General features: G+C 42.4%; 1 protein-coding gene across 1 annotated transcript in view; it reads left to right on the top strand.

Moving 5' to 3' along the window:
- The window catches only part of vat1l (vesicle amine transport 1-like), a 195018-nt gene that overhangs the window by 81522 nt on the left and 98659 nt on the right, over positions 1–14837 (top strand). Inside the window, exons 5-7 of the mRNA XM_063067511.1 lie at positions 3179–3282; positions 3423–3478; positions 9432–9626. Coding sequence (XP_062923581.1) covers positions 3179–3282; positions 3423–3478; positions 9432–9626 — 355 coding nt within the window. The remainder of the gene's footprint in view (positions 1–3178; positions 3283–3422; positions 3479–9431; positions 9627–14837) is intronic.

The following is a 14837-nucleotide window of genomic DNA, read 5'->3' as shown; positions in this document are numbered from 1 at the left end:
GGCCCAGTGAGTCTGAGCAGACCATTGAGCACCAGGGCCTGCCCAACTTGTTTTCCTAACATAATGAAGGCCACTTCCCCTACCAACAGGACAATAATAAGTCCTGTTACTGAAGCAAGTTGTCCTTGGAAAAAAAACTCATTTGAGTTCAAATTTATTGTTATTGGCAGGGAAGAAATTCCTTGAAAATCAGCTTTTTGCCTCAGCAGCATAGTACGTTGCAAACATAAGTGAACATAACCTTACATGTGTTACACAGAACTTACACAGTTGGAAAAGAAAACAACATAACAATACCAGTGCAAGCTGAGGGAAAGAAAAATAAATATAGTGTGAAGTAACATTTTAGCTTTTCGGGTTGGTTCAAGGAAACAATGGCAGGTTATATCAGTCTGAATTTAAATTCTGCAGCTCCCTCGATCGGATTTAAACTTGTATCTCCAGTTTATTGATCTGCCCTTCGGGAATTTCACTACGCTGCCGTGCCCATGATGAGACAGACTTGGAGATCAAAAGTTCATCTTTTAAGGAATGGCTTGGAGAAGGTGGTGGTGGGGTAGAGATATGTAGATATGTCTCTACCAAAGGTGTGTTAAGCACTCCTTACCTCCACTAGCCGGCAGCTCACCCTTGGGTAAGATGTAGCAGATGTAGCATCTACTTTGTCTCTCACCTCCCTCACCACCTCCCCCACCCCCGGAATCGGGGTCACGTGAAGCTATAGGAGCAGATGGTGGATGGTCATATGAGCAACTGGTGCATATCAGAAGTCCTGCTTATGCAACCACTGATGCCAGGCAGACTATCTCTGAAGAGTATTGATAATGGCTGGGGTCACCCATCTTGTAAAGACACTGCCCAGAAGAAGGCAATGACAAACCACTTCTGTACAAAAATTTGCCAAGAACAATCATGGTCATGGAAAGACCATGATTGCACACGTCATACGACATGGCACATAACAGTGATGGTGACCATGCCCTAATTTCTAGGGATATAGGTTCAGTCTTGACCTCTAGTGCTGTCTGTGTGGAGTTTGCATGTTCTCCCTGTTAGTTGTACTCCAGTTTTCCTCACACATCTGAAAGATATGCTGATAGATTAATTGACCGCTGTGGATTTCTGTGTGTGTGGGCTCATGGTAAAAGTTGTGGAAGGCTTTGATAGAGTGGAGGGTCTATTTCCCTTAGCAGAGAGGGCAAAAACTGGGAGCATAGATTTAAGGTAATGAGTGGATGGATTTAAGGGGAACTGAGGAAAAAAATCTTCTCATGAGGATAGTTTGCTGGTCAGGAATCCACAACTGAAAGGTGTATCAGTTGTATTTCAAAAGTAGCTTTAATATAACCCATATCAATACGACCAGTGTAATTTGGGATTAGTCTTGAATACTCTCTTTTTGGTTAACATGGGCACTATGGTCTCAGTGGCTTCTTCCTGTGTCAATCTTTAAAGGGTTTCTAGTTCAGTGCTTAAAAATATAAAAACATCTGTTTGCACAGTTCCAGAGCAAACACAGATGTGTAATATTGGTCAAATAAATCATGGGATAGTTCTTCACATATTTTCAATATTTTCTTCAAACCAATCTGAAACTAAGTGATGAATAACTTGCACGCCAGGAGTGGGATTTACAGCTACGGTCAAGGGAAGTACAGATTTTCCCCGATAACAATAGACCCCTACCTGGAAAGATAGAGTTTAATTTTAATACTATTCTGAAGCCGCACATATACATTTAGCCAGCTAACCTTGTAAACCTTATTCTGGTGTGGAAACACATGGAGATAAAAGATACAGAATCAGTGATTGATACTGATAAAAAGTGTGAAAAAACCTTGTCAAAATACTTTGCACTTTGAGTTTGTTTGAACCTTTCAAACCGCAGTTGTGTGGAGACTGTCTTTAGTCAGCTTGCAGTGTGACAGGAGTTCATAAACCTGAGGGTCTGAGGTCTATGCAGAACAGAACTGTACAGTGCAGGATTGGGCTCTTTGGCCTGCAACGTCTGTGCTGATAATTATGCCAGTCTGCGCTAATTCCATCTGCCTGCACATGGTCTATATCCCTCCATTCTCTGTCTTTTTATGTGTCTGTCTAAATGCCACTTAAACCTTGCTGTTGTAACTGCTTTCATCATCCCACCTGGCAGGGCAATACAGGAAGCTTCTACTCAGTTTAAAAAAAAATTTGCACATTTCCTTCAAACCTTCTCCTTCTCATCTTGAATCTATATATTCTAGTATGAGACATTTCCTCCTGGAGAGCTATGTAGTTACTGCACGAGGGGTGACCTGCAGGCTAGCAGAGGGAAGGAGAGCCTTACACTTCCTTTGTAAGAGATGTATCTCCACCCCGCCACCCAACTATCCTATCTATGCTTCTTATTATTTGTATACTTCCATCAAGTTGCCCTATAGCCTCTAACACTACAGATAAGACAATGCAAATCTGCCTCAAATATTGTTATTGCTAATTGTCTCTAATCCAGGCAACATCCTGGTGAACCTCTTCAATTCAGTTCACTTCAAGTTTAATTATCATTCAACCATACATGAATGCCCATGAATATAGCCAAATGAGACAGCATTACTCCGAGGCCAAGGTGCAAAACTCATTACCAACAGTCACACACAGTACAAACTATGCATAGCACATACAAGATAGCAAGAACATGTAAGATATCAATAAAAAAGCAGCCAAGCAAAAAAAAACAGTCCAGACCCTGAGTCCATGAATGCCGCAGAAATCTGCAGTCAAACTCAGTACAGCTTGACTTCTGCCAACTGAACACTTGGGGGCAGCACTGACTCCAGACTGGATGCTGTGCCACACTGCCCCCGGTGGAGCACACTGGCTCTGACATCTCTCTCCTGGTGGCTCTTCCACATCCTCTCCTCATCCTCCACATCTTTTGTGTGATGTGCTGACTAGGACTACGTGCAATACTCCATATGCAGAAGAATCAGGGTTTTATACGATGTGCCACCCAGACAGCCTTAAGTATACTGAGATAGTAAGTGAGATAATAAAAAGAAAAATAGAATACAGAATACAGTGTTGCAGTTATAGAGAGAGTGCAGGGCAGGTGGACCAATAAGGGGCAAGGGCCACAACGAGGTAGATTGGGATGTTAAAGAATGCCTTGGAATGTGATCCATCTTTGGTTCATCTTCAGGATCTCTCCAGATGGAGTGGATATTGTCCTGGACTGCTTATGTGGTGAAAATACCGGTAAGGGACTTGGCCTCTTGAAACCCCTCGGCACTTACATCTTGTACGGTAAGTTCTACCACTCCAAAAGCACTGGCGTGTTTGAGAAATGCAAAATCTAAATAGTAAACAGTTTGTGCCATTATGTTAATGTTAAAGACTGTTTGAGCCATTGCAAGCATCACAAAAGTGTATTCACCAACTTCCAGGCTCATCAAATATGGTTACCGGGGAGACTAAAAGCTTCTTCAGCTTTGCAAAATCAGTAAGTAAAAAGAAAACCATCGAGTAATTTAGATATTAGCATGCTGTGCATCATGTGTATCTGTCTGTGCGCTGTGTTGCTTTGTGCTTGTATTTTAGCTGTTCAACTGCAGTAGATAAACACCCCCTAAATACCCCTTAAACATTTTCTTATTCCACTGTGCTGTGAAGTGTGACATTTAACGCTGGCCTTGCGTCAAGGATTTTGTGGATAACTCAACAACGCTTTCGACTTGATCTGCAACACTGAGAGATATTGGGGAACTCTTTCTCTTTGCCATTGGTTCACTAGGTACACATTGGGCGCCAAAGTAGCATAGCGGTTAGTGCGATGCTCTTACACCTCAGGGAGATCCAGAGTTCAGACTTAAATTCCAGTGCTGTCTGTAAGGAGTTTTTACATTCTCCCCATGAACTGCATGGGTTTCCTTCTATGCTCCAAAGACGTATGGGTTAGTAGGTTAGTTGGTCAATTAAGCTCGTGTTAAATAGGTGCACTGCCAGGGGGCGCAGCTCATTGGGCTGAAAGGGCCAGTTCTGCGCTCTATCTCTGAATAATATCAATGAACAAATTTAACTCTAGAAAAGGTGCTGACCTTTTGTCAAAGATTACAGTTTGGTACAGGACTCAGCAATGGTTAGACTGGACCTGAAACACGGACAGATATTGGGAACTCCTTTTTCTTTGGCGTTGCCTCATTAGTGTTACTCTGAAAGTGTTTGCAAACATCACGCGAAAAAAATCATAGTACTGACCATCGCCTGTAGTACAAAACATGATGTGTGGAATGGGAGCAGGAGGAGGTCCTTGCTCCTCTGTTATTCAGTAAGATCATGGCTTTATCTTTTCACACCTAAGCTCCCTTTTCCTGTATGGACCCATATGTCCTAATTCTCTTAACATTTAAAAGCCTGTTGATCAGTCTTGAGTGGGTTCAGTGGCTCAGCCTTCGGCTGGGTGGACGATTACAAAAGCTCACTGAGATGAAGACATTCCTTCTCATCACTCTTCCTGAATCATCAGCTGTTGATTTTGAGAAGACTTTTAGACATCAGGGGAAATGTCGGCCCTGTATCTACTCCATCACAACCTGGTTATTTTGAGGTAGTCCTACTATGATTCCACGTCCCACTTCTTTCTCTCCAGGTGGACACACAACAGACTGCGGGATGTCGGAATCTGGAGCAACAAACAATCTGCTGGAGGATCTCAGTGGGCTGGGCAACGTCTGTGAGGGAGTGGGAAAGATTTTGACCTGGAATGTCAAAAATTCCTTTCCTCCCCCTCAGATGATGCTCATCTTGCAACATTCCTCTCCTAGATTTCTTGTTACTCTTTCTTTCCCTATCTTGTTATATTAAAAATAAATTCACTGTTTTGTTCAAAACATAGCAACTGTAATCTGTTTGACCTTCATGTCCTCCTCCACTTACATTCTGGAAAGGTTTCTTTCTGAAATGGCACTGGATTGGCTGAGAGATGACGGAAGCAATGATCAACTCTCCAAATTTTGTAAGGTTGTATCCAACTTTACAACCCAAAGGTAGTCCATTCAGCCCATCTGCTTTCTGCTGGTGTTTGTCCATAAGACCATAAGACGAAGGAGCAGAAGTCGGCCATTCGGCCCATCGAGTCTGCTCCGCCATTTTATCAAGAGATAAAATTTGTTCTCCATATTAATCTCATCCTACCTCTCAGAGCATGTATTCAGTCACAGAATGTGGAAATGGTTGACAATGCTGGCATTTATTGACCATCCCTGGCTACCTAGTAAGTATGGGATAGTTAAGAATTGACTACGTTGTCGGATCCTGGAGTAGGCCGGAGAAAGGTGTCAGCCTACCTTGCCAAAAAAAAACTCAATAGCTCGGGCAACATGTTCTGTATCGAGGCCCTCAGTTTAGACTGGAAAAAAAGAAAAGAAATCATTGATATAAAGAGGTTAGGCCAAAGGGTCAGGCAAGAGCTGGCAGATGATAGGTAGTTCCACGTGAGGAGTGGTGATTGGCAAATGGAGGAGGTGAGAGTAGAAATTAGGAGATTAGAATGAGAGAAAAAAATCACGTAACCTGGTCCCTCTCTCTCTTTTTTCTCTCCTCTTAATTTGTTCGGTTCCTTTGACACCCATCCTGCTTCACAGAGCCCATCACCCTGTTTCAGATTCAGATTTATTTATCAAAGATACATCAAAACATATACGCATTAACAACCAACACATTCCAAGGATGTACTGGGGTAGCCCGCAAGTGTCACCACACATTATGGCACGGACATAGCATGTGTTTGACCTTCTCCACCCACTCCATCTGCCGATCACCCACAAAACCCTCCCACTGGGTCCACTCTCCCCACTGTATCAGCCGCCTTTATTTGGTTCCATGTTCCGTCTTCCTCTCTCATCAGATAACATCATCTGCTGCCCTTTCTTAGCTCCATCGAAAAACCTCCCATTCACTAGCAACACCCCACAACATGCTGGAGGAACTCAGCAAGTCTGGTAGCAAATATGGAGGGAAATGAGCAGTCGACGGTTTGGGCCGAGACTCCTCCGATATCTGTCGCTATTTCTACACTCCCCTCTTCCATCGAACCCTCCTCAGCTGCACCGACTTATCGCTTGCCAGCTCTTGCTCCACCCCTTCCCCTAACCTCTTTAAACCGGAGTTTGAATTCCTTCACTGCCGTGGAACGATGCAAACTGAAGATTCTCCATTGCTAGTCCAGTGATATTGCTGTTAGTCCAGGAATCTAACCACTATATTACACCAGAGCCCTAAATTCTATCACTTGTTTCTCTTCCTTTCACTTTCAAGTAAACACATCTAAGTTTCCCACTCTAAGCACCCAACATTGTTGGGGCTTCCAAATAACTGAAGATAACACACACAAAATTCTGGAGGAACTCGGCAGGTCAGGCAGCATCTGCAGAGGGGAATAAACAGTCGATGTTTTGGGCTGAGACCCTTCATCAGGACTGGAAATGAAGGGGGCAGAGGCTAGAATAAGAAGATGGGAGAGAGGGAAGAAGTACAAGTTGAAAGGTGATAGGTGAGTAAGTCTAGCTAAAGAAATTCCTCCTCATCACTCTTTTAAAGGGACTCCCTGGTATTCTGAGGGCGTGGTCTTTGTTCCTCCATTCCCCCGCTCTAGGAAACATCCTCCCTATGTTCACTCTCTCTAGGCCTTTCAATGGAAGATAAATTTCTTTAAGATTCCCCCCCACTCCTTGTAAAGTTCAGCGAGTACAGGCCCAGAGCCATCAAATGCTCTGCGTATATTAACCCTTTCATTCCTGGGATCATTATCATGAACCTTTTGGGACCCTCTCCAATATAATTGTTGGAGATGCTCGCCCAATTTAAAAAAATCACATCCAATGAGCAGGGGTAATGCTGAATAAAGACAATGATGCACAGGAAACTGCAATAATTCTGATATTCAAGTGCAGTGGAATAACAAAATGCTAATCATTAAACTCCATTGCTACATTACCGGAGACTTGCAGCATTTGTGTGGTGAAATATCAGAGCATATCAAAATCCTTCATTTGCTCTCTGTTTGGCCCATTTTGAATTGTATTGCGCAGAGCTTTACTGGGACAGAGCATCTGTAAGATATAAAATAATGAAGTCAGCAGAAAAGCAGGAGGCAGAGCAACTGTTTCAGGTCGCTGACCTTGTGTCGGGACCAGGCTAGAGCCGGAAGTGGAGGTTTTAAATTACAGCGAGGGTCAGAGATAATGAAGGGGAAGGTCTGTGATGGAGTGGGCACCAGCGAGACTCTGATCTCACAGTTGGTGTTGGTGCATGCCGACTCTGACAGGCATGGACCTGTGAGTTACGGAAGTGTGTGTGGGAGAGGCACGCATCGGAGCAGACAAATGCTATTTAACGAAGAAAAAGAAAAGGAATAGTTGAAGTGTATGAATCAAAGCTGAGATGTGTGTTTATATGAAATGGTTGAGCTAGACGGCCAGTCAGAAGATGAGGTGCTTTTCTTCCAGCGTATAGTACCAAAGACAGAGAGGTTAGAATGGGTATGTAATAAAAATGCTTTGAAATTGATTTTTTGTTCTTTCATGATTCAGCTGCAAGAGATATCCACAGACAAAGGGGACACTGTAGACATATTAAAGGTTTATATGAGATGACTTGATGAGAGTAATATAAAGATTAAAATGCAGAAAAAAGAAAAATGATTAATGAGGTAGTGAAGGAAACAAAATAATACTTATCAACCAATCTAAACAGTGCCGGAGGGACTGACAGTCTGTTCTAGTCTTTGTTTCTGTTTCGCTCTTTCTCTTTGTCTCTCTTTTCCTCTCTCTATTTCTCTGTCTTTTTCTCTGACTCTCTCCCCCTCTCTCTCACTCTTCGTGTCTTTATCTCTGCCTCTGAACACCAGTTGCAACCTGAGTATTTTGTTATGGGGAAGATAGCAGTTAGTGCCTGCTCCTGAACATCATCATTTCCATCCCCATACGAGCATGCTTTTCGTTATTATCTACTCTCAAGGCCTTTTACTTGCTCAAAGCATTCCAAATTCCAGTTTGTGATTGTCATATGTACCAAGAACCAGTGAAAATCTTGTCTTGCATATTGTTAGTACAGATCAAATCATTATACAGTGCATTAAGCTGGAAAAAGGTAAAACAATAACAATGCAGAATAAAGTATAAAAACTACCAAAAGAGTGCAGTGCAGGTAAACCATAAGGTACAGGGTCATAACAAGGTAGATTGTGAAGCCTAGAGACCACCTTCTTGTAGAAGAGGCCCATTCAAGATACTAATAAAAGTGGGATAGAAGCTGTCCTTCAGCCTGGTAGTATGTGTCTTTAGGCTTTTATGTATTCTGCCCGATGGGTAGAGGGGAAAAGAGAGAATGTGTGGGGTGAGTGGGGTCTTTGACTATGCTGGCAGCTTTACTGAGGCAGCAGGAAGTATAGATAGAGTCCACGGCAGGGGCGAGGCTGAAACTGGAGGCTAGAGGTTTAAGGTGAGAGGGGAAATTTTGTAAGAGATCTGAGGGATGTGTTTTGTGTGGTGGGGCAAAACACAAACGTGCATTTACATGGAAGTCACAGTTTTGGTGGCAAATTTGAACAGAATAAAAATCTGCTGCTAGGAAGAGATGGATCAGGAGAGTGAGAGGTCGTGTGGAGAACAAGGACCAGGATAGACTGGATGAGCCGAGTGGCCTGTTTCAGTCCTGTGTATTCCATGAGTATAGGAGTTTCAACCCTGACTTTGCTTAACACACAAAATGCAGCCCATGATATTATGTTCCCTGTTGACATTCATCCCCAAAACCTTGGCTCAGCTTGTCAGGACCACACGTTAGTACGCTTGGATTCACTAAATCATTGCCATGCTTAACCACACTCATTACATCACAGCCACATTATTTCTGGAAGTCATTAAATCATAGCTATGTTGTCGCTTCTATGTTAAATCATGGCTGTACTAGTCCTGTAAAAATTAAGTCATAACTGTGTCCTATCCTATTTGTAGCAATAGTATACTTATATCTCATTAAGGTGTTACTGTTTTTGTTATACCATGCCATTTAAAATAATGGCTAGGTTATTACCAGAAACTCATAGCTATGGTAAGGCTGTGCTTGTTAAATCATAGACCTTTTGTACTGGGATGGTTCTCATTAGACTGTAGCCATGTTGGATTAGAAACAAAATCAAAAGCAGAATCAGAATCAGGTTTATTGTCACTGACATTCAGAATTTCGTGAACTTTGTTGTTTTTTGACAGCAGTACAGTGTAATACATAAAAATCACTAAGTTATAATAAGAAATACATACAAATAACTAAGCTGTGCAAAGAGAGAGCAAATAGGTAAACAAGCAATGTAAAAGGAGAGATTTCAAGAAATCCAGGCAGATACAGGCGGATGGCTTCGAAACGGACATAACGAGAATGAAATCTTCTCTTTGCAGTGGTGGCAGGTTGAGAAGGTGAACCCCATAAAGCTTTACGAAGAGAACAAAGTCATTGCCGGGTTTTCTTTGCTTAACCTTCTCTTCAAGCAAAACCGAGGGGCCAAGGTGAAAGCGGTGATGGATAAGCTGATATCCCTGTACAACCAAAAGAAGATCAGACCCTTGGTCGATTCACTATGGGCTCTGGAAGAGGTAAGGACACTGTTTTAGTTACAGCACAGCCCGAGTTGTTATGGAGAATTATAAATGATAGTTCAGAATCAGGTTAATTACCACTGATGTATGTCATGAAATATGTTGCTTTGTGGTAGCAGTACAGTGTAATACATAAAATATACTACAAATTACAATTTTAAAAATATTTAAAGAAGTAATTAAGTAGTGCAAAAAGAGAACAAAGGTAGTGTCCATGGATTTATGGACCATTCAGAAATCCGATAGTGGAGGGGAAAAAGCTGTTCCTAAAATATTTAAGTAGGCTCCTGTACCTCCTCGCTGATAGTAGCAATGAGAAGAGGACATGTTTATGTAATGAGGAGAGGGTCCAGAGGCAGTTCACAAGGATGATTCCAGGAATGAAAGGGTTATCACACAAAGAATGTTTGATGGCTCTGGGTCTGTACTCTCTGGTATTTAGAAGGATGGGGGAGGGGGGTAGGTCATTGAAACCTTTCGAATGTTGAAAGGTCCAGACAGAGTAGATGTGGAAAGGATGCTTCCCATGGTGGACGAGACTAGGATGAGAGGGCACAGCCTCAGGATAGAGGTGGCGTCCATTTAAAACAGAGATGCAGAGAAATTTCTTTAGCCAGAGGGTGGTGAATTTGTGACCACTGGCAGCTGTGGAGGCCAGGTCATTGGGTGTATTTAGGCTCAATGTTGCATGGAAGTCATTAGCATGGATGGCTTGGAGGCCAAGTCATTGAGTATATCTAAAGTGGAGCTCGATAGGTCTTGATTTGTCAGGGCGTCAACGGTTAAGGGGAGAAGTCAGGAGAATGAGGGTTGAGATGGATAATAAATCAGCCATGATGGAACGGGAGAGCAGATTCAATGGGACGAATAGCCTATTTCTGCTCCTGTGTCTAATGATCTTATGTCAGTGAGACCCTGGTGAATAGGGAGGTGTTCATCTTCCTCACTTTGCAACAGAGAGCTGTAGTGCTGTGGTGAACCGTGAAAGGTGGTTTACAGACATGAGTGACTGGAGCATCAATTGTATTTACATTTTGGTGAATGATAAATCTTTGCAACATTGAGCTAAATATTGATTGGATTTTGCCTCTACTGGGGCCATTGTACAAATACCAGTGACGATGTCTAAGGCACTGATGCAGGTGTTTCCCAGCCTGTGCTTGCTGGTTCCTTGCTCATGTTGACCGTCGCCTTCATCTTGCTGCCTCTGTCCTCGCCCGATTAACTCGACTCTGACAACTCGCACTCATTCCTTAATCATACTGTATTTGCCCATGTACAAAGAGAACAGCCTGGTCCCTGTCACCACACTGCTCTGAAGTTTGAACAATGAACTGCCATTTTTATGCTGAAATTGACTTTATGCCTTGTGCACTTCTGAATCCATCATTTGCAAATTTAAGTACCAATCATAATAGATACTGTATTTCAGGCGTTAATAGGCAATTAAATCCGAGTGTTAAAGGTCAATAATAGTTGTGAATTAGTAAAATAACTATCCAATAGTAAGTGTTGTCCCAGAACCCTTGGTTTGCATCTTTATCTTGTCTTGGTATGCTCGGTGACCTTGGTTCCCAGGCACAAACAGAAAGGTTGTACAGAGCTGGGCTTTGAAGAGCCATGTTCAGCCTGGGTGACTGGTCTATGTCTGCACACTTCTCCGTCGGCTTATCAACTTGACTGTTGCGTTAGTGAGTTTTAACACTTGAAAGTCTGTACAAAGTGCCTGTGCACTGTTCGGTTAGCTCACCGTTTTAACACTTGTTCAGTTGTAATTTGCACAGCTTCTTGTTTAGTTCAAAGTTCAAAGGAAACTATATACTACATGTCACCATATACGACCTGGAGAGTTATTTTCTTGTGAGAATGCACAGTAAATACAAAGAAACACAACAGAATCACTGTACCTAACAACAAACACCAGTGTGCAAAAGACAACAAATTGTGCAAATTCAAAAAGAGGAAAATAATAATAAATAAGCAACCGTATCAGGAACATGGGATGTGGGAGTCCTTGAAAGTGAGTCCATAGGTTGTGGGAACATTTCAGTGATGGGGCAAGAGAAGATCAAAGTAAATTTATTATTGAAGTATGCATACAGTATACAACCTTGAGATTTGTCTTGTAGAAGTTGGGTGAAGTTATCCCCTCTGGTTCAAGAGCCTGATGGTTGAGAGGTAATAACTGTTCCTGATCCCAGTGCTATGGGTCTTGAGGCTCCTGTACCTTCTTCCTGATGGTAGCAATGAGAAGAGAGCATGGCCAGGATGGTGGCCGGGGAGTGTCTTTGATGATGGTTGCTGCTTTCCTGCGACAGCACTCCATGTCATTATGGGTTTCCATCACGGGAATAAATTGGGGCGGCATTCAATCTCACATTATTGAATCACAAGTAGGCAAACATTTCACTCTCTATACCTTGAAAATTGCTTGCCAGTTGGTGTGAAGTAAATATTCATCAATGAAATACGAAGCAAAGAATTTAACACCATTCATCAAACTGAAGGCAACAAAATTGGAGGAAAGAAGGTGATAAAAGAAATTATCTCCTTTTGAATATGCGGATACTCATGAAGCCTTGTCAAGGGTCTACGGCAAACCCTTGAGGCAAAGATGAGGTCTACCAGCTAGAATTCTGTTCTATTTATCCATGGACATGAATTTCAATCCCACAAAAGCAATTTAATAACCTTCAGAATCAGAATCAGGTTTATCTTCACCGACACGTGACGAGAAATTTGTTAACTTAGCAGCAGCAGTTCAATGCAATACATAATGTAGAAGAGAGAAAAAAAAATAAAAAAATAATGAATGAATAAATCAATTACAGTATACATATATTGAATAGATTTAAAAACATGCAAAAATCAGAAATACTGTATATTTTTAAAAAAAAGTGAGGTAGTGTCCAAAGTCCATTTAGGAATCGAATAGCAGAGGGGAAGAAGCTGTTCCTGAATCACTGAGCATGTACCTTCAGGCTTCTGTACCTCCTACCTGATGGTTACAGTGAGAAAAGGGCATGCCCTGGGTACTAGAGGTCCTTAATAATGGACACTGCCTTTCTGAGAAGCTGCTCCCCGAGGATGTCCTGGGTACTTTGTAGGCTAGTGCCCAAGATGGAGCTGACTAGATTTACAACCCTGTACAGCTACTTTTGGTCCTGTGCAGTAGCCCCCCCCCCACAATAACAGACGGTGATGCAGCCTGTCAGAATGCTCTCCACGGTACATCTATTGAAGTTTTTGAGTGTATTTGTTGACATGCCAAATCTCTTTCCTCCTCATGAAGTATAGCCGCTGTCTTGCCTTCTTTATAACTGCATCGATATGTTGTCCAGTTCGGTTAATTAAATCAAATCAAGCTTGCATGAGCTTTTCAAAGGCGGTACCTCAGAAAGTCAGTATCGATCATTAAGATCATTAAGAACCACCACCCCCACCCCCCCCCGCCCCCACATCCAGGACATGCCCGTTTCTTATTGTTGCCATCAGTGGGGAGGTACAGGAGCATGAAGCCACACAGTCATCCTTTTAGGAACAACTCTTCCCTTTCGACATCAGATGAAGCCGTGAACACTATCTCACTATTTTGTTCTCTTTTTACACTTCTTATATTTAGACTTTAAGACCATAAGATATAGAAGCAGAATTAGGCCAGTTGCCCATCAAGTCTGCTCCACCATTTCATCATGGCTGATCCATTTTTTCACTCAGACCCAACCTCCCTGACCAATCAAGGATCTATCAACCTCTACCTTAAATATACATAAAGACTTGGCCTCCACAGCTGCCTGTAGCAACGAATTCCACAGATACATCGCTCTCAGTTTAAAGCAATTCCTCTTCGCCTCTATTCTGAAAGGATGCCCCTCTGTTTTGAGGCTGTGTCCTCTGGTCTTAGACACTCCCACCATAGGAATCATCCTCTCCACATCCACTCTATAGAGGCCTTTCACCATTCAACAGGTTTCAATGAGATCACCTCTTACTCTTCTAAATTCCAGTGAATACAGGCCCAGAGAGCTATCAATCACAATTGTGATTGATAACCATTCAATCCATTCAATCCTGGAATCACTTTCGTGAATTTACTTTGACACCTCCCCAGTTTCAGAATATCCTTTCTAAGATGAGGGGCTCAAAACCCCTCACAATTCTCCGTGAGGCCTCACTAGTGCTTTATAAAGATTCACCATTGCATTCTTGCTTTCATATTTGTTATTATAATTTATAGTATATTGCAATGAACTGTTAACAAATTTCACAACACTTGCCGGTGATAAGAAACCTGATTCTGACTCTTGTGTGGCTGTGGGGAAACTCCAATACCATCACTGTAGATGTTTTTTCTGCCTTCACAATCCAGGGGCAAATGGTATCGCTCACAACATTCACCTCCCATGAATGAATAAAATATGAAAGAATAGTGTGGAATCAAGGGTGAATGCATTAATTGGATCTATATTACAGGGAAAGATAAAAGACTGTTATAATTAGGATCTGTATTTGAGTTGAGGCAGCATGGATTAATGGAATCCCACTGGACCAGGCCTGAGGGTTTAAGCGTGGCTAATGTTTTTCAGTGACTTTGACTGAGGACCTATAAATTATCTCAGCACACAGTAGTGTAACGGTTAACATAACATTACTATAGTCATAGTGACCTGGGTTCAATTCTGCCGCTGACTGTAAGGAACTTTTATGTTCTCCCTGTGACTGTGCAAATTTTCTTTGGGTACTCCAATTTCCTCTCACATTCCGATGATATACAGGTTAGTATATTAATTGGTTAATGGGTGTTACCATGCTGAATCTGTCAACACCTCTATTTTCTGATAAGGCTGTAGAAAGGTGGACTATACTCATCTATACAGATGTGCAATACGGAGCATCTTACCAAGCTGCATCACTGCACTGTACGGAAACTGCGAGTGGTTTACAGGAAGGCTCTGCGACGGGTAGTCAAAACTGTCATCACATCACCGGCACCTGCATGGTTGGATCAAGAACATATGCGCAGAAAGGTGCCGGAAAGGGGCCACTTACATCATGAAGGGTCCCATCAACCCTGCTCATGAACTATTTGTCCCATTCCCATCAGGGAGGAGGTTACATAGCAACCATGCTCAAACCACTGGACTCAAAAACAGTTACTTACCCCAAGCAGTAAGGCAGATCAACACTTCCAGCCACTAATCCATCCCT

The sequence above is a fragment of the Mobula hypostoma genome, chromosome 14 (assembly GCF_963921235.1).
Source record: "Mobula hypostoma chromosome 14, sMobHyp1.1, whole genome shotgun sequence".
Classification (NCBI taxonomy): domain Eukaryota; kingdom Metazoa; phylum Chordata; class Chondrichthyes; order Myliobatiformes; family Myliobatidae; genus Mobula; species Mobula hypostoma.
This window is presented reverse-complemented; position numbering and strand designations above follow the sequence as displayed.